General features: G+C 38.9%; 2 protein-coding genes across 2 annotated transcripts in view; both read left to right on the top strand.

The window, feature by feature from the left end:
• Window positions 1-18,620, top strand: part of LOC103520495 (protein MLP1-like) — a 24,823-nt gene extending 6,203 nt beyond the window's left edge. Inside the window, exons 3-7 of the mRNA XM_026831585.1 lie at window positions 16,029-16,325; window positions 16,713-16,958; window positions 17,274-17,492; window positions 17,955-18,152; window positions 18,519-18,620. Coding sequence (XP_026687386.1) covers window positions 16,029-16,325; window positions 16,713-16,958; window positions 17,274-17,492; window positions 17,955-18,152; window positions 18,519-18,620 — 1,062 coding nt within the window. The remainder of the gene's footprint in view (window positions 1-16,028; window positions 16,326-16,712; window positions 16,959-17,273; window positions 17,493-17,954; window positions 18,153-18,518) is intronic.
• A 584-nt stretch (window positions 18,621-19,204) lies between these two features.
• LOC113472036 lies at window positions 19,205-20,194 on the top strand. Its single transcript, XM_026831584.1, has 2 exons — window positions 19,205-19,595; window positions 20,011-20,194. The coding sequence occupies exons 1-2, from the start codon at window positions 19,205-19,207 to the stop codon at window positions 20,178-20,180; spliced, it is 561 nt and encodes a 186-aa protein (XP_026687385.1). The 3' UTR covers window positions 20,181-20,194.
• The last annotated feature ends 71 nt before the right edge of the window (window positions 20,195-20,265 follow it).

Here is a 20,265-nt window from a genome sequence, read left to right as displayed (position 1 = left end):
AGTTCAAGATAACAAAAATTCCTGAAACGAATCTTTAGTATTTATGCGCGTTTGGTCCAGAAGACAAAAAACGATTCCTAGAATCAAGCAGTTTTAGAACCATACTAACTCAGTAGATAATACTTCAAACTGCCAGGACTTCTTGACAACAAGAGAAGTGCACAGCGGGCGGTGACACAACAAGTCAACAAAAACTAAGATAATTCTTACCGGGAAAGAAAAACAAGATACAAGAGATGAGAACAGATAAGTCTCGCGAACATCCTCCAGTTGATCACGAGAACCTATTCCCCCCAAATTCCTGAAGTGAAACCCTATTTCCTGAAAAGTTCAAACTGGAAGTTCACGTCTTATACTTTTCTAGTGAAACACTTGACTAATGTCATTACGCCGGCGATGGAACGAAAAGATCACAATACTCTTTCCCCAAATCCTCTGATAGAAAACACCTTGGGGGATCAGTTGGCTATTTCTTCGGTCCAGATGCCCTGAATACATCAAATAGAGTGATTCTTGACCACTACAGTTAATGTAACTATTCCATCAGAGCGGACTCATATCGAGTCCACCTCCAAAGTGCCCCCTGGTAAAACATGTTGAACACGCTTCGGGGATTCGGAAAAGACTCCTTCGCGGAGAGAGAGAAAGAACAAGATTACGTTACCAGCGACAGCTCAGGATCACTATTGCCAAGCAATTGCTCGTCATTCTGACGCCATTGTAATTCATGCGAACCCACCGCCGATGGAAAATGAGATTCTCTGTACATCATGCCAGCCGCAGCACGTATCAATGAAGGATGCCAGGCGAAGAGGGGGCACACCTGCATGAGGGCATTCCACCTTTGACTTCGAATGCATCACCTAGACCAGTAAAGATCTGACCCTGACAAAAATAAAACAAGAAGTTAACGTAAAAAACCGGAAAGTCGAAGCTCAAAACTCGGCCACCCTGGTAAGGATGACCACATAAGGACAAGTCTCCTAGTAATGAGACATGTTTGAAGACAGCCACCTCGAAGATTTTGACCTGAAACAACCAGTTGATAGAATTCCAAGTGTCTTCTTACAACCACACCGAACTACGGAATATATTCACTGAGTTACTCTCCCGAATATTTTCGTTAACTGAAGATTCAAGTGAGTGATGCCGTGGACCAAGTATTGGGCAAATGTTGACACAACCACATGGTGAACCATCACTTCGTTCCAAGAATTCATCCTCAGAGTCTACATCTGCTATCGATACTCCAAAAATAGCGTTATTGATCTGAACCAACAAGCCAAATTCATAATATCCCCAAACCGATGTCCACTTTTACCGAAGAAAGTTTGGTCTTCAAACACCCGAAGAATTATCACCGAATCAAATATGTACATGACTCAAGCTATCCAGAACTAAAAACCAGTAGATCAAGTAGAGGTATCTACAATCCAACGGTACTCTGAACATAATCCATACACATGAAGGAGAAATATCGTCAAAACACAGTCCTGAAAGGAAGTCAGGTAGCTGTGACTTCTAACCATGCATATTCAACACTTGGACAAGTACTGAAAGCTCTGGTGATCATGACACAAAACTAAGAACGACAGGAAACAGTGCTGAAAGTTCCAAAAGTTACAGTCCAGAAAAAGACATCCAACCTACTAACCAGTATAGCCCCAGAGCCAGAAGAAATCGAGTGGCACGTCCGAAGAGCTAGAGAACCGAGCGTAAATTTACGAAGAGTCCCTGAAAAGGCACACAAGAGTCCTGAAAGAACATAAACCTACAAAGAATCCTGAAAAGAACATAAACCTACAAAGAGAGTCCTGAGGAGGAACATAAACCCTACAAAGAGTCCCGGAGAAGGGAACCATAAACCTACAAAGAGTTCCTGAGAAGGAACATAAAACCCTACAAAGAGTCCTGAGAAGGAAATCATAACCTACAAAGAGTCCCCGAGAAAGAAGTTGTACCGAAAGAGTTACCAAGAGCAAAACAAAAGATTTAGCTGATACACAGTGAAGCAACTGAGTAGAATCTACTTCTTCGTCTATAACTCTCTTCATCACCAGAGCAAGGAATATCATCAGCTGAAGAAATCGTTGTTGATGTTAGCACAACTGTAAATATTCCATCATTTGAAACTGGTTCCGATGTCATCTCGGGAGATAGCCAAACACCTACTACTGATCGTGATACAACTAAAAAGAAAAGAAAAAGATATGAAATTCCATAAGTATAGTCCAGAAAAAGATCTTGAACCTACAGATGTTGCAGAGAAAGAACATGCACCTGCAAAGAGTCCGGAAAAAGGAGATTCAAACGAAAACAAAAAACCAGATCAAAACTGAATCGGTATCTCTGAAATCACCTTTCATATGAAATTGAAGATTCGAATAAAGAAGTACAATACAAATCCCGACCTGATGATTCAAGTGAAACATCCTTCAGTGTTCTTGATGTAGACTCCACAACTAGCATTCCTGTATCGATGGAAGATGTAACTTCAGCCGGTAATGTTGAAGTAGATGTAACTGCGACCATCAATATTCCAGACGTTGAAACAGATTCTGATGTTATTACAGGAGATCTTGATAAAACTAAGAAGAAAAGGAAACACGTGAAATTCCAAAATTTAAGTCCTGAAAAAGAGTTTGAATTTGTTCAAAGTGAAAAGCATACAACTGGCAAACAACCAGGAACAAGTATAGAGAAAACGCACAAATTTACAAAGATTTCTGAGGAAAGACCCGGGCCATCAGAAAGTCCAAAGAGAGAGGTGAAACCAACGGAAAGCGTAACCTTTAAAACTGAATATGTACCTCTTAAATCTGTATCTGATAATTTAACTGACGTCTCTTCCAGTGTAGACACCACAACTGCGTCCTCATCAGACTTAGAAGATGTAAGAGCACCATCTGATGAGTTTGAAGTAGATGTCACCACAACTGTCACTACTCAACATTCTGATACTGAGCCTGACAAAGCTAAAAAGAAGAAAAAACACGTGAAATTTGAACAACATGAATATACAAAGATTCCGGAGACAAATCTTAAGGGCAGGGAATCATCAAAAACTGAATCTTTACCCCTACAATCGGATGGAGTACCATCTAAATCAATACCTCATCCCAAATCTTCTAGTGTTCTTGATGCAGAATCCATAACTACTTCCTTGGAAGATGTAAAGGTACACCCTAGCACTGTAGAGGCTGAACATAAATCAATCACGTTGTCTACTCAAACTTCTCCACGTATACATGACGTACCAACTGTATCCGAGATAAATGTGAAAACCTCACTCATCGAGTCACCTGAAGGCGATGGTAAACTAATATTCACATCTACAGAACCTATTAACATTTCTGACCGAGATCAAATAGAAATTACCGTTGAAACCGCTGTGGAAGTTCCTGAAACATCTAAGAAATCGAAGAAACCTGGAAAGAAAGAGAAGGCAAAATCAGTTGAGACCAAGAAAGATAAAGAACTTGTTGAGAGATTCCTTGAAAAGGAGAAGGCTGCTCCATCAACTTTGCCAGCGTCAAACGTTCCTCTACCTAAAGACAAATCTTTACGACCGCAGGATAAAGATCAAAGTCTTGAGCGTGAAGATATTAACATCAATATCCACGCCAAGGATGAATCTGCAAGCAAGGACTCAGTGGATGTGTCCGTTGAAGTTCAGGATGGAAAGAAGGCGACATCACCGAAACAGAAACCCAAGAAAGTCAAGAAAGAAGCAGCGAAAGACCTAGAAAAACTCCACAAAACAAGTCTCGGTCATGACATTATTGAGAGCGATCCCAAACATGGAGAATTGCATTTCGAGTGTTCTGGAATAGAATTTGCAGAACCACTCGTCACTGTGGATACTATTTACCAAAATGTTAAGGATGCTGGAACCTATTTGCCAGAGGACGGCAATCCTAATGATACCAAATATTCTCAACTGAGTGCACTTCTAACACGCCAAGTATCTGAACATGACAATGTGTCCCTGCAAGAGATGAATGTTATTGACGCTCTCAAACTACTCAGTGGGAAAGTGGAAAATATTCAGTCCCGAGTCATTCTTTGTCAGAGGCAAGAGAGTTTCGAGGAAGCACAGGAAGAAATATCCGAAATCAACAACGATATTGAAGCTATCAAAGTTCTATTCAAAGAAATGAACACACGAGACCAGGAAGATGATCAGATTAGTAAAGTTATCTACTGTCTGGAAGAACAAGTAGTGACAGCTGATCATGTGTTGCAGTATTGGAAACAGTACTGGCTCAGAGTATTCACCATATGTGATAGAGTAAAGACATTGACTGTGGGTGATCCAGCTGATGCAGAACCAGAGTGTAGAGATCTGAGGAATGACATTTGTGAGTTAATGAACATGAAGACACCTCCCCCCACACAACTTCTCAATGCTTACAACTCCTGTGTATTACTCGAGTATGATGTAGCTTGGCAGAGAGAAAATACATCTCAACTTGAGGAACTGATACGGGAATATCAGCAAACACTAAACGAACTTCAGCAAATCACCACTATCGCCGAAACCCTAGTAAACAAACCAACCACAGTGCTCGACTTAAAACAATTGAGAGAAGAAATGCAAAAGTACCGCACGTTCTTTATGAACTTGAGTCATTGCAGATCTCTCCTGGAATCCCTAGAGTCCCATCTAGATCCTGCCACTCGTAACAAGTTCAGTGAACTTCATAAGCAACTCCATCAGCAAGCCTGTGATATCCTGGACAAAGCTGCTATTCGATCTCAACAGATGGCGCTAGCAGCATCCAAGTGGATTTCACTGGATCAGAACTTACATGAGGAGGCTGCGTGGTTGAACATCGTACAGCAGAGAGTACCTAACCTGAGTGCCATGACATGTTCAGACTATAAACAGTACGAATCATTATTCAAAGCATTAGATGAAGATATGAAGGTACATCTAGTACGTACCACACAACTCGTGTCCGTGTGTCGTAGCATCACCAATCTCATAGATTGTCCGCATCTAGAACCCGCCACTGAAAGTCACAGGTTTGAGATCCTCAACCTCGAACGTTCCATATCTTCTGGTCTTATCAAATTGTCAACATTCACTGAATATTGGTTAGAGTACCAAACACTAGCAGACCGGCTAGAGTCCTGGATGGATGCCCATCAGAACCAGATCGAAAGCCTGAACAAATCCAACAACATGAAATCCTATTGGGAACTGAAAGCTCAGATTGAGTTCTACAATACGTTACTCGATAGATCACGAGATAACTTTGAGAATGCTATGCGTGTGTTCCCTGTGTCGGATGAAGTGTTACAAAGACAACTCTATGGGCAACTAGAAGACAGATGGAATAAACTGGTGAGCTGTGTAACAGAACAGAACCCAAGCTTTGATGGTAATGTGGACTTTACTCAGTTTGAGTATGAGCTTGATCAACTCTGAAATTAAATGGTCCATTAACTGAAATATTGATAAGTCATAACAAATCTATAATGCCTTATAATATCCGGGCCTTGGGCGCATCATTGCATTCAATAGTGCACACATAACAAGATAATAGACTTGTAGGTGAAATGGCGCCTTATTAGGAAAGCTATTAACACTAAAGTTCTTTCGAGAGTAATCTGTTTAGCATACAATTGATTAAAATGGGCAGAATAGCGGAAGCATTTTGAATGTCATTCTTGATCTCTTTAGGCCCGAGCACAAAAAGCAAACTATCCGCAGTGGACTGTTCGTGGCGAAATAAGCTTTGTTCGCCGCTTAAAAACGATGACGGATTTTAATCTTGTAGCCGAAGTTCTGTCTGTTGGTTTTTTAGGGAGTTTTTGGGATAGGTCACAGGTATCACAGGTACTCTTTTCCCTGAAGTAAATTTACTCCCATGTGATCTCGTAATATTAATACTGATGGTAGAGTGCACCAACATCAAACCACGATACACGGGTACAATGGTACATGTCCATAAATCTTTCAAAATGCAACTTTGCGCTGCGCTGGCGTGTATTTCTACATTTTAAATTTCACCAGATTCAATACTATTTCATCACCCAGCTTCTCATTCTAACTCATTCCATTCACATACGCAACAGATTACTTCATTCCAAGCTATTTGTTTCTTTTGTTTTCGTAATAATTAAAACTTACCTACATCAGAGCGTAGATGTTTCAATTTCATTATGTCTTGGGCATCCAACTTCTGCTGTCATTTGTGATACGTGCCTACGTATACATAGGTTTGTGCGGGCGCTCTTCAAAACAATAATGAAAAGACTAAAGAAGTATGAAAAGAATAAAGAAACATGAATTTAAATACATACGCATGAACTTAATGAAGAACTTATGTATGATTCTCTTCATTATTCTTACATTATCCTGGTTTGTACATACTGAACATGCCTATTGCCTAGTGAATCTCTGTGTTTGTTGTCTCTTCTTATTCCTTTTCATCATGTTCAATTCTTCATTAGAGTTTAAAGTTCATTTAAACCTGGGATTCTCTAACCGTAAGGCTTTTAGCAACTGTATTTAATCCAATTCGATCTGTGCATCATGAACGTATTTGAATAGCAAGTTCACAAGCAACTGAAAGAATGATACCTATATCTCTCGTCACATTTTCTCACAAACCCCGGGAGATTGAAGTTGAATGGAAATAGAAAGATAGAAACAATAATAGTCTGGAATTATTCCACTTGTAGACGATTAAATTTTATCTATTCTGACTGAATTATGTGCTCCATCAGAAAAGAATGTCTGTTCACATGTGAGAAAGTAAATAAAAATGTTAATGTACATCGTGAGTGGTTGAGTACCTATGTGGTATGTGCTGAATGACATAGTACCTGTGATTTGGCCGATGCAGTTCCTACTATTGCTGCATGTAAGACACAAGAAAAAGGTGACAATGTTGATGTAATGTCACTGTATGTTCTTTGAAACTAAAGAGAAATGCCCAGGATAAAGGTTTCCACTCTAATTTTGTCTGGTGAGAAAATGCCTTCCTAAAATTGTATTTCAAGAGGTTACTTTTTAGTCCATCCTTCGTTTTTAGTTTCTGGTCCTCTTGTGTTGATGTGTCTAATGTCCTGTCCATGAGTACGGTGTCCCTAACAAATATCACTCACTGGTTGTGTGGAGTTTTCTATTTTCTATGTTTTCACTGACATTGAGGTTCAAGAATTCTCCTCTTCTTTTTCCTCTCTAAACTGTCGGAAAACTTGTTCTACTTGTGTTGTGGTGAGTTCCCATCCAGTAAGTTGTATTGAATGTCAGGGAAATGGAAACTTGATAGTGGAATACTGATAGCAATTCTATTTACAATAACATGAGGGGTTCCGAGTATCACTGATGATTCCATGCAAAAGCATTCAAATAGATGATTAGCTTGTAGAATTTAATTTCCTAGTTTTTTACAACTCGCATCTCTGATAAGGTTTCTCTAAAAACCTTCAAACCGTACCTCTAGGAGTCTGAGTATGACCTCATTTATAAGACTTGATCTAAAATTCTAAAACTATTGTGGTTTTGCTTCTAGTTTGTATTTTTCCACTTAATGGGCAAAGTATAAGGTGCCTGTCCATCAACCTTTACAACTCCTAGATATCTCTATTATTCCGACTCTACTGGCCTACTTGTAGTTTCACATGCCATTAGAAACAAGTACCTATACCTACCGGATTACAATTGAGACCCAGTCTTTCTCGATCTCAATTGTACTAGTGACTTCACTTTTACTCGAGAGGTCAAAGTTTTATTTATGGGTAAACAAAACAAAGTAGGAAGACTGGGACTCCTAACATGGGTGGCATGTGGCTTGGATTACCATTGTGGCTACATTTGATCTCGGTGTGGCCATTCATGTGACAATCATCCAGTTTGAGATCCAACTCAGCACTTTGACTTTTTACTTTCAAATTATCACGTTTCAATTTCCTACTCGGACATGGAATTGGAAATTTGTTCAAATCGTGTTATAGTGTTCATAAATAGGCATATATTTGAATTTATTCTGCCGTTAACGAGCAAAATAAGGAATGTTTGTTTGATCTGCTACAAATGAGTTAGTTGTAGGCACCTTGTGTAAACCTATACCCACCATTGTTTACACAATACATTATAACTAGATAGGTTTAGAAACCCATGCTAGGACTGCTAGGTAGTCTATCCTAGTCTATAATACTAGGTATGAAATTACTGCATTTATGGCTGACGATCGTTGGGTTTGAAAGTTTGAATCCATCTGAAGAAAGGAAGAAACTACCCACCAAAAAGTTTTTCCTGCCTGCTTAAGGGACCAAAGGCAGCATTGAGTTGTAGATTCGGTTATTTCTCAATAGCCATCAAACGCTTACCTTGAGTCAACATACATTAGTGTGACTGTGACTTGGACACTTGGGAGGTTGTAAAAGTGTACACAACACCTAATGTTTACTTTGTCCTAGAGAGTTTATCTCACATAAGAGAAAATACCTACTTGAAAAATATTTTCGATGTTTACCTATTGATTTAGCGACTCAGTAATGTCCTCAATGTTTTTGCTCATCGTATCGTCAATGCTTTTGTCAATGTCCTTATCGTTGAGATTAGTGATTACTGTTTCATATTGACGAATAACGATAATATCGGCGCCAAGATGTAGTGAGTATGTACTTGAGTCTTTTTATCTATCATGAGAAAATAGTTGAATTACCCACTTCGGTAAACGTAGGTACCTATGTAATACACTGAGATACATATGTAGGGCATGTAGGCACTAGGCACCTACATATGTAATGAAAATTTTGATAACCCTGCGTTACAATTTTTTTTTTTGGTAACCATACCTTATTAGTACTGCCAGCTAAGACCAAAAGGTCCCACTATGCCAACAGTTTAAAAAAGCCAACTATGCCAACAATAAATACCTAGAATGTGGTTTCTCAATTTCTTCTCAGGCTTAAAGATCACATTGGTCTCAGGTACGGTACCATAAGCTTAATACAAATCAATGAAAATCAATACCTACCAATCAATGACAATTTAACATAATTATGTACATCAAGTTCAACTCATTTTTCCTCCTTCATTTCAGAGTCTCGCCGAGTCTCTACACCAGCAGGAGGAAACATTGATGGAAGAACTGCACTCATCTGCTATCTCAATCACGAAACTATGTTTAATGTTTCTTTTGTAATTTGTTCCTAGTCGCGAATACTTGCACACTTTTCCCTTCCCTTGATCCTAGGTATTCCCCCGAACCCCTTACCACCTTTCTCTCCCCTGTGGAAACTTACCAATCTCTTCCTAGAACCTTTCCCCAGCCAGGCCCGTATCCAGGATTTTATCGAGGGGGTGGGTGGGGGGTAATAAAACAGGGACAGACCTGTGCAAGCGATATCAGCAGGCGGTGGAGCTATGGTCTCGCTATAAGCAGGCCAGTGATGCCATTGCCAACTGGAGTGACGAGCTGCTACACTCCGTCAATGATTTACCTCCGGAGGAAGCACTGAAGGTAAATTGAGAATAGATTTTAATTTTTGTATAATATGTATTTAGATACGTTGTAATTTGGGTTGAAGTCTCAAGCTCAGCCGATTATGGCAGTAATTTAGTTACCTAATGATGGACTTTAGATTACCTAATGATAACAAACATGAATTTTGTAAAGGCAATATTTGTAAAGTTTTGTCAAAGAAGGGAGACACCATTGGTTATAGACGCCATAGTTGTGAATATGTATTTAGAATTTGTAAAAGAAAATCATACGAACATTACAAACCCAAATAACGTTCAGACTTCAGATGCTTAGAAGCAGACAGGGGCCTTAGGTATGTTGCACAGCCCTGAACCATCAGACATTCACAGTGACTAATATTAGAACTCCTACAAAATGATAATAGTCACTTAAAGTGACTAACGTGTATGATTATAGTCACTTGTGAGGTACGAGTATGTAATAATTACGCTCAGTATTTAGTATGCTTGCTTAGACGTCAAGAATTTGAAGAATCATCGATTAGCTATAAAAATGTGCCCCTTTTCCTCATTTCTTAGATATAAATCACTTAGATTACTTGAAATGATGATGGTATCTGAAGGTTAGAGAATACAAGAGTCGTGCTAAAGTTCAAATGCGAAACCATTTTTGTCACTTGCAATTTCGTAAAAGATATTGTTTCTTCAAGGCAGTAAGTCATCTGAAGCTCGGAGTGCCCCTTGCAATTGGAAAGTAATTTTTCAAACCTTCTACTTGGAAAGTTGGTACCTAACCATCTTTAATGCCATTAACAAACTGTGCCTGTATCATACACGTTATGCCTGTACTATAAATCGTACAGCCCATACAGGAACTAAAAGGTTTATGAACCTAACTGTATTGTTGTCGATTTTGTCGAATAATTATTATAACTACGAGTCACCTTCACCTCACTTGATGAACCGTTTTAAAAACCGTGATGTCCTAAGCTTTGTGTCTCCAGTCCAAACCGCTCGGACAAAAAGGAAAAGTCTTCGTCTTTGAAATAAAGATGAGGGAAAAATAATGACAAGACATAATTTTCTTATCTTAATACGAAATTACGAGCTATATTTTATTAATTATTATGCTTTTTATTTTGCGCTGGTAATATTCCGTATGACTCACGCGTCATATTTTGCGTTCAGCGTATACCTCCTTAGTATTTGCCAGTCATAAAACAATCACAAAGGTACTTGCTCAAGCATGACGTCAGAATACGTGCAGTCATGTCCGCGGAATTACCTTAATTCTATGCTAATACCTCTTAGAACCTCTCTCTAGGTACCTGTCCGACGTCGTCAGAATACGTGCAGTCATGTCCGCGGAATTACCTTAATTCTATGCTAATACCTCTTAGAACCTCTCTCTAGGTACTTGTCCGACGTTAAGTCTATATTAGGGCACTTGATGACAAGTAATGTCTCCTTTGTCTTTATCTTATACTGTTTATATTTCGGGCACAAGTAGGTTTACTATTCCGGTACGAACTTAAAATTCAATTCGCGTTTCACTATTTATGCCTATTTGGGAATTCAGATGCATTAGAGTCTCCTAGAATTGAATATTCTCAATCCCGCATTTCTCTAGAAGAAAGTAAACATGTCTTTCAGCAGGTCCTTACAATGCCTCTCCAGAAATAACATGGAAATAAATGTTGTACAATACAAGAATCCGATGTATGTTCAATGCAACATAATGTTCAGGAAGTCAGGGACGTTTTCAGATACTCTGGTTTACCCAGTGTCATCTTATTGACGATATTTTCAAATGGGGAAGTGATCCTGAAATCTTCATATCAGAATAAACAACTTGATAATCCACACTTCTAGAACTGTAATACGAGTACTTAATAACGGAGGTCTTATCGTCCCGAAATCGAAGAGAGATAGGAGGACATGATAGGAGAAATCCAGCCGTTTCGATAATGAAATTTATCTGTTTAAAGTTCTCCTCGGGCGGGAATCAAACCCGCTACCTGTCGCTTACAAGGCAGAGGCGCTACCTTTCAAGCTTACTGGGCTAGAACCCTTCAAATATCAGTTCCTTGTGCCCACGTTCTGCCTAGATATTCTTTAACTGATGCCGTCTTGTCTGGTCCTCTCATAACACTAATAAAAGATTTATTACCTTCTATATAAGATCATCATTCAGCCATACACACCTTCCGAAATAAACCCATCTACATACCTAGCCTAAGAGAACAATGTAAATATTATCTTAATAACAAAAACGTTATGTATGATGGATGGTTCACAGCATGTAAACATCTACTTGCATACATTAACCCTAATACATAACCTTACTTGTACGAAGTTTCTACCTTGAGTAGTAGGACATTTTTATAAATGACCAACATTTGTTGTATTTTCTACTTTCTACTATACAAGCTTGTAACAAGTGTCATCGATAAATATTTATTTGACCAAGATGTACCTAGTCATACTCATAGAGTCTATTCATATGACAGTCGCAGTGGAGTAAAATCTTCTAGTGAATTTAGTGAAATGTGTGACAGTACCCAAGTTTTCGTGTCATGTTTTGTCTCATTCACTATGTTGGTAATGGGTTTTTTATCAATCGCGGTCCACAACATTTTGTTCTTCAAAAAATGATCAATTGATCCGAGTAAAAAAAATAATAATGGGTTATAGGTGAGGAAGGAAGCTCATAATGCTCCTACTTTCATCTTACATCATCTTGGCACAAGGCCAACTATGCCTCTCATTCATAAAAAAATATGAGAAATCACCCATTTCAAATTGAAGCATTGATGTAAAAGCCTTCGTATGTGAAATTAAATGGTCCATTAACTGAAATATTGATAAGTCATAACAAATCTATAATGCCTTATAATATCCGGGCCTTGGGCGCATCATTGCATTCAATAGTGCACACATAACAAGATAATAGACTTGTAGGTGAAATGGCGCCTTATTAGGAAAGCTATTAACACTAAAGTTCTTTCGAGAGTAATCTGTTTAGCATACAATTGATTAAAATGGGCAGAATAGCGGAAGCATTTTGAATGTCATTCTTGATCTCTTTAGGCCCGAGCACAAAAAGCAAACTATCCGCAGTGGACTGTTCGTGGCGAAATAAGCTTTGTTCGCCGCTTAAAAACGATGACGGATTTTAATCTTGTAGCCGAAGTTCTGTCTGTTGGTTTTTTAGGGAGTTTTTGGGATAGGTCACAGGTATCACAGGTACTCTTTTCCCTGAAGTAAATTTACTCCCATGTGATCTCGTAATATTAATACTGATGGTAGAGTGCACCAACATCAAACCACGATACACGGGTACAATGGTACATGTCCATAAATCTTTCAAAATGCAACTTTGCGCTGCGCTGGCGTGTATTTCTACATTTTAAATTTCACCAGATTCAATACTATTTCATCACCCAGCTTCTCATTCTAACTCATTCCATTCACATACGCAACAGATTACTTCATTCCAAGCTATTTGTTTCTTTTGTTTTCGTAATAATTAAAACTTACCTACATCAGAGCGTAGATGTTTCAATTTCATTATGTCTTGGGCATCCAACTTCTGCTGTCATTTGTGATACGTGCCTACGTATACATAGGTTTGTGCGGGCGCTCTTCAAAACAATAATGAAAAGACTAAAGAAGTATGAAAAGAATAAAGAAACATGAATTTAAATACATACGCATGAACTTAATGAAGAACTTATGTATGATTCTCTTCATTATTCTTACATTATCCTGGTTTGTACATACTGAACATGCCTATTGCCTAGTGAATCTCTGTGTTTGTTGTCTCTTCTTATTCCTTTTCATCATGTTCAATTCTTCATTAGAGTTTAAAGTTCATTTAAACCTGGGATTCTCTAACCGTAAGGCTTTTAGCAACTGTATTTAATCCAATTCGATCTGTGCATCATGAACGTATTTGAATAGCAAGTTCACAAGCAACTGAAAGAATGATACCTATATCTCTCGTCACATTTTCTCACAAACCCCGGGAGATTGAAGTTGAATGGAAATAGAAAGATAGAAACAATAATAGTCTGGAATTATTCCACTTGTAGACGATTAAATTTTATCTATTCTGACTGAATTATGTGCTCCATCAGAAAAGAATGTCTGTTCACATGTGAGAAAGTAAATAAAAATGTTAATGTACATCGTGAGTGGTTGAGTACCTATGTGGTATGTGCTGAATGACATAGTACCTGTAACTTGGCCGATGCAGTTCCTACTATTGCTGCATGTAAGACACAAGAAAAAGGTGACAATGTTGATGTAATGTCACTGTATGTTCTTTGAAACTAAAGAGAAATGCCCAGGATAAAGGTTTCCACTCTAATTTTGTCTGGTGAGAAAATGCCTTCCTAAAATTGTATTTCAAGAGGTTACTTTTTAGTCCATCCTTCGTTTTTAGTTTCTGGTCCTCTTGTGTTGATGTGTCTAATGTCCTGTCCATGAGTACGGTGTCCCTAACAAATATCACTCACTGGTTGTGTGGAGTTTTCTATTTTCTATGTTTTCACTGACATTGAGGTTCAAGAATTCTCCTCTTCTTTTTCCTCTCTTAATTGTCGGAAAACTTGTTCTACTTGTGTTGTGGTGAGTTCCCATCCAGTAAGTTGTATTGAATGTCAGGGAAATGGAAACTTGATAGTGGAATACTGATAGCAATTCTATTTACAATAACATGAGGGGTTCCGAGTATCACTGATGATTCCATGCAAAAGCATTCAAATAGATGATTAGCTTGTAGAATTTAATTTCCTAGTTTTTTACAACTCGCATCTCTGATAAGGTTTCTCTAAAAACCTTCAAACCGTACCTCTAGGAGTCTGAGTATGACCTCATTTATAAGACTTGATCTAAAATTCTAAAACTATTGTGGTTTTGCTTCTAGTTTGTATTTTTCCACTTAATGGGCAAAGTATAAGGTGCCTGTCCATCAACCTTTACAACTCCTAGATATCTCTATTATTCCGACTCTACTGGCCTACTTGTAGTTTCACATGCCATTAGAAACAAGTACCTATACCTACCGGATTACAATTGAGACCCAGTCTTTCTCGATCTCAATTGTACTAGTGACTTCACTTTTACTCGAGAGGTCAAAGTTTTATTTATGGGTAAACAAAACAAAGTAGGAAGACTGGGACTCCTAACATGGGTGGCATGTGGCTTGGATTACCATTGTGGCTACATTTGATCTCGGTGTGGCCATTCATGTGACAATCATCCAGTTTGAGATCCAACTCAGCACTTTGACTTTTTACTTTCAAATTATCACGTTTCAATTTCCTACTCGGACATGGAATTGGAAATTTGTTCAAATCGTGTTATAGTGTTCATAAATAGGCATATATTTGAATTTATTCTGCCGTTAACGAGCAAAATAAGGAATGTTTGTTTGATCTGCTACAAATGAGTTAGTTGTAGGCACCTTGTGTAAACCTATACCCACCATTGTTTACACAATACATTATAACTAGATAGGTTCACAAACTCATGCTAGGTAGTCTAGCCTAGCCTATAATACTATTAGGTATGAAATTACTGCATTTATGGCTGACGATCGTTGGGTTTGAAAGTTTGAATCCATCTGAAGAAAGGAAGAAACTACCCACCAAAAAGTTTTTCCTGCCTGCTTAAGGGACCAAAGGCAGCATTGAGTTGTAGATTCGGTTATTTCTCAATAGCCATCAAACGCTTACCTTGAGTCAACATACATTAGTCTGACTGTGACTTGGACACTTGGGAGGTTGTAAACACCTAATGTTTACTTTGTCCTAGAGAGTTTATCTCACATAAGAGAAAATACCTACTTGAAAAATATTTTCGATGTTTACCTATTGATTTAGCGACTCAGTAATGTCCTCAATGTTTTTGCTCATCGTATCGTCAATGCTTTTGTCAATGTCCTTATCGTTGAGATTAGTGATTACTGTTTCATATTGACGAATAACGATAATATCGGCGCCAAGATGTAGTGAGTGTGTACTTGAGTCTTTTTATCTATCATGAGAAGATAGTTGAATTACCCACTTCATGAGAAGATAGTTGAATTATCCACTTCGGTAAACGTAGGTACCTATGTAATACACTGAGATACATATGTAGTTGTAGGCACTAGGCACCTACATATGTAATGAAAATTTTGATAACCCTGCGTTACAATTTTTTTTGGTAACCATCCATACCTTATTAGTACTGCCAGCTAAGACCAAAAGGTCCCACTATGCCGACAGTTTAAAAAAGCCAACTATGCCAACAATAAATACCTAGAATGTGTCTTCACATGACTAAATTATTTAGTCAAGTGAAGACTTATTCTCTTCTTATTTTAGTATTAATTAGTACTTGACATGGTATCCAGTTTTCAAAGTTTACCTAGAATGTGGTTTCTCAATTTCTTCTCAGGCTTAAAGATCACATTGGTCTCAGGTACGGTACCATAAGCTTAATACAAATCAATGAAAATCAATACCAACCAATCAATGACAATTTAACATATGTACATCAAGTTCAACTCATTTTTCCTCCTTCATTTCAGAGTCTCGCCGAGTCTCTACATCAGCAGGAGGAAACATTGATGGAAGAGCTGCACTCATCTGCCGACAGTCTCATCAAGACATGCAAACCCGAAGTTTCTGCCGAGGTTGAGTCCAGCGTGAAGGAAACTGTGCAAGCCTGGGACGAGAAGACTGTGCAGTTGGAAGACCTGTGCAAGCGATACCAGCAGGCGGTGGAGCTATGGTCTCGCTATAAGCAAGCCAGTGATGCCATTGCCAACTGGAGTGACGAGCTGCTGCACTCTGTCAATGATTTACCTCCGGAGGAAGCACTGAAGGTAAATTGAGAATAGATTTTAATTTTTGTATAATATGTATTTAGAGATACTTTGGTAATTTGGGTTGAAGTCTCAAGCTCAGCCGATTATGGCAGCAATTTAGGATACAATGTCCCATCTTAATCGGTCTCTGTTAGTATCTACTTACTATTTCTAATTAATTCGGGTTTGTCTATATCTAGGTACGTGAAGTTTCTTGAAATATTCAGTCTAAACTTAGTTCGAAACCTGACGAATGATATTCTCTAAGAAAGGAATTCATTTTCTCCAGTAATATTGGGAGAGGAAAATATTCTGGAGATTTGAAGACGGATCATTTGATATTAATTAACCTTTTGTGTGAAGAAAAACCTGATCATGTTAACCCTCGTGTGTTCTTAATTTCAGCAATGTAACGCCCGCATAGCGAACCAGAAGGACGAGCTAGAAGCCATCCGAAATCTCGTGGCAGACATTTCCAAAAACCTCGGCATGGAAAATTCAGGCCTTCTCAAGAAAGACGTGGACGTTTTGGGTCAAAAGTTGGACAACGTTAAGAACACTCTGACTCAACTCACGGACCTGGCAGAGAATGTGGGAGTGAAGAAATTGCCCAAACAGGAACAAGAAGATGTCCTGCGGGGCATCAAAGAGGTAAGGAAAACTCCATATGGTGCGTTTCCACTCACAAGGTATTTGCCGATCGGCATGATCTGTTTCCGTTTAAACAAATGCCGAGTGAGTGGAAATGCACCATTATGAGTAATTAGTAGGCAGGTAGTCACATTGTTAATATCTATTATCAATAAATAAAGTAGTATTACAAATGAAAAATAGTAAGCTAAGATTCAGACAATAGGCAGTGCTTATACTGAGTAGTACTAAATAAAAATGAAAGCAGCACACAAGGGATCTAATAAAAAGATGATCTTTTAAGATAGGCCTAACAATGTCTCACTTCGTTTCCAGGAAATGTTCAAGATCGAAGCTCTTCCCAGTCAATCCGAGCGTCTGTCTCACCTCCGTCAGCAACTAGTAGAGGCAGGAGGACAGGAAAGCCATTACATTATCGGCTGGGAGAAACTATTCTGTGATATCAGCGCTCGGTACCGGGACATTTCCCGGTCCTTGATAGAAGAACAAGACAAAGCCGTAGTGGAAGCCCTATGGAACGAGTATATTGCACAGGTACGTAGAAAACAGAACTTTTTTTTTTACTTTTTTATCATTAGCAAAAGGTGCTCTCATTTATTTATTTTCTAAATAAGTACAATAAACAAGAATACAACACATTAGGTACAAACAAACAAAGGAACATTTATAAAAAAAAAAAAAAACGAAAGAAATAACACTTCTATCTACTGATAGAGGTATATAAGAATATAGATAAAGAGGTATGTAGATACTTATACTTTGTAGTCAGGCAACAGCTTCTGGACTAATAATTTTGATATCCTTTGAAAAACCTTATATCCTTGTATGTAAATCCTTTGAAAAATAAAACCCCCATATGATAAATAATATAATCTCTTGGAGGGTTTCAGCACTCATTGTAAATAAGTTCTGTGGATCAACTTGAAGAGGAGAACCAAATCGTATACATATTTGGTTCTCTTTTTCGAGATAAATAATGTTCATAATATCACACAGGTGAAAGATTTCCTGGGCCAGGAGCTGCCAGAACACTACGAGGATGCTGTGCAGAACAACAACATGTGCCAAGTACACGAGACGTTACTGAGAACACACAAGGCAGAGTTGGAACAGGCTGGGGTCTACAGGAATGTGTACAACTTGAGTGATACCTTCCTGGAAACACTCAACCTTCTGGTCAACAGACATGTCGAGGTAAGTGCTAATATGTTAGTTCTAGGTGGAAAATGACCCAATAGTCAATTCCCAGCATTTGATACCATGTTAGTTCTAGGGTTAAGGGCAGGGGTGCAAATACTCAAATCTTCTAGTTCTAGTCAATAGGCTAATGATATGCTGGAATGCTAGATATAGCAATTGGACGTCAAACCGTTTCGTGGATTCGTAGTAGCTTAACCCATCCTTTAGGGCTGTTTGCCCCTACACCAAGCCTCAGGGTGGGCTTTTTGAGTATGGAGTTAAGCGTTTCGTGGATTGTTATACTTATTTGTCCACCTGTTTCATGATATTCACATGTTTCATTAGCTATTCTAACTCCTCTCTTACACCCTTTTCCGTCAGGTAAAGAACCGAATCAAGCAATGGGATAGTTACAAGCAATACCGCCTCGACTTCCTCAAGTTCCTCAGAGATGTCGACCTAGAACTCAACAAAGAGGTTTGACAGAGGGAACTGTAACTGCTATGGTTTTATCGTCCCGAAATCGAAGAGAGAAGGAAGACAGGATAGGAGAAAGCCAACCGTTCGGAGAACGAACATTATACCATCAGGATAAAATCCGCCCCGGGCGGGAATCGAACCCGCGGCCTAGCGCTTACAAGGCAGGCGCGCCACCAACCAAGCTAACTAGGCTGGCGCGATTACAAAATCTCCCACTGAAGAAATCTCCCTCAAAATGAGCTCTAACAAAATTGTACCAACTAAGCTGACTAGGCTGGCTATTAATTATCTTGATTTCAACCCTACTGTTTACCATCTTCCTCCGGACAAAGTAAGCTAACTAGGCTGGCCGCTTGCATTAAAAGTAGGTAGGTACTCTATCGTCATCATACGGCTGAGTGAATGACCCGTATTCCACACCCAGTTTAAAAATGTTCAATTCTACTGGAAACTGAACCCGAAACTTTGGATTCCCATACCTCGTGTGCTATCAACTGCAGGTTGATTCGCCTGCATAGGTATATTCATTCGTATCTCGCGTTATTTAGTTTATCTTCTATTTTCTAACGATTGATTATTTATTGTTGATGTGTGTTCAGATCTATGAAGTCGAGCTGAAATCCACGGTGGAGGACTTCGAGAAGTTGGAAACCCTCAAGACAGAACTGAACGAACACCTTAGCATCTCCGATATGAAGAGTCTCAACCACAACATGTGGAATATGAAGAAGCAATACGACCACATAGCACAGAGGATATCCCATCTTATGTTCTTATACCATGAGTACTGCACGCTGTATCTCATGTTCTTGGAACGGTATGAGAAGTTTATCCAATGGGAGACGTACCTGAGTGAGGTGTTTGAGCGACTGAGCAAGACCTATATGGAACCGAAGCAGCTGCTGTATAAGCTGGAGTTTGAGCTGCTCAATGAAACCAACCTGAAGAGGAGCGAATATGATTGGTTGCTCAAGACTGGTGAGTTTCTTTCCTTACAGCCAAGGTATAAGCTTAACCTATCTTTTGGGGCAGTTGCCCCTACACCTAAGCCTCATTGTGGACTTTTTGTGTATGTAGGGAGCTCGCAGATAGGAGCGTAGTGTTAAAAGCAAAGGGGTTTTCCCTCAAGACATACCTACCAGATCAAGATATTTCTCACTTGACTCTTGTTCTCAACACATACCTTGGCCAGTCTAGTTATCATGGAAGGCAGCACACCTGCCTTGTAAGCGCTAGGTCCCAGGATCGATCTCGGCCCGGGACGAACTTTATCAATCGTCAAGTTTCGTTCTCAGAACGGCTAGCTTTCTTCCATCCTGTCCTCCTTTTACCTTTGTTTTCGAGACATGAAAACATTTTGAAGAGTATAATTACCTATTTCTTTCTATTTCAGGCGAGGAGTTATTATCTGTAGAGGGGACAGATCCCAAATCCGGCAAAACGGAAGATCTGAAAGCCAAGCTCAATCATCTGAAATATCTGTACAAGTTCCTGTTTGAATCTGTGCGGGAGCGTTGTGAGAAGATCAAGAGCATTATGAAGGTAAGAGCATTGGGGAAGTAACTACCGAAGTTTAACTGCCCTAAAATTAAGGCATTCTGTGGAAAATAAAAATCAAGGCGTTTTCTGGAATAAAAATTTGTGAAAA

The sequence above is a fragment of the Diaphorina citri genome, unplaced genomic scaffold (genome assembly GCF_000475195.1).
Source record: "Diaphorina citri unplaced genomic scaffold, Diaci psyllid genome assembly version 1.1 scaffold3691, whole genome shotgun sequence".
Taxonomy (NCBI): domain Eukaryota; kingdom Metazoa; phylum Arthropoda; class Insecta; order Hemiptera; family Psyllidae; genus Diaphorina; species Diaphorina citri.
This window is presented reverse-complemented; position numbering and strand designations above follow the sequence as displayed.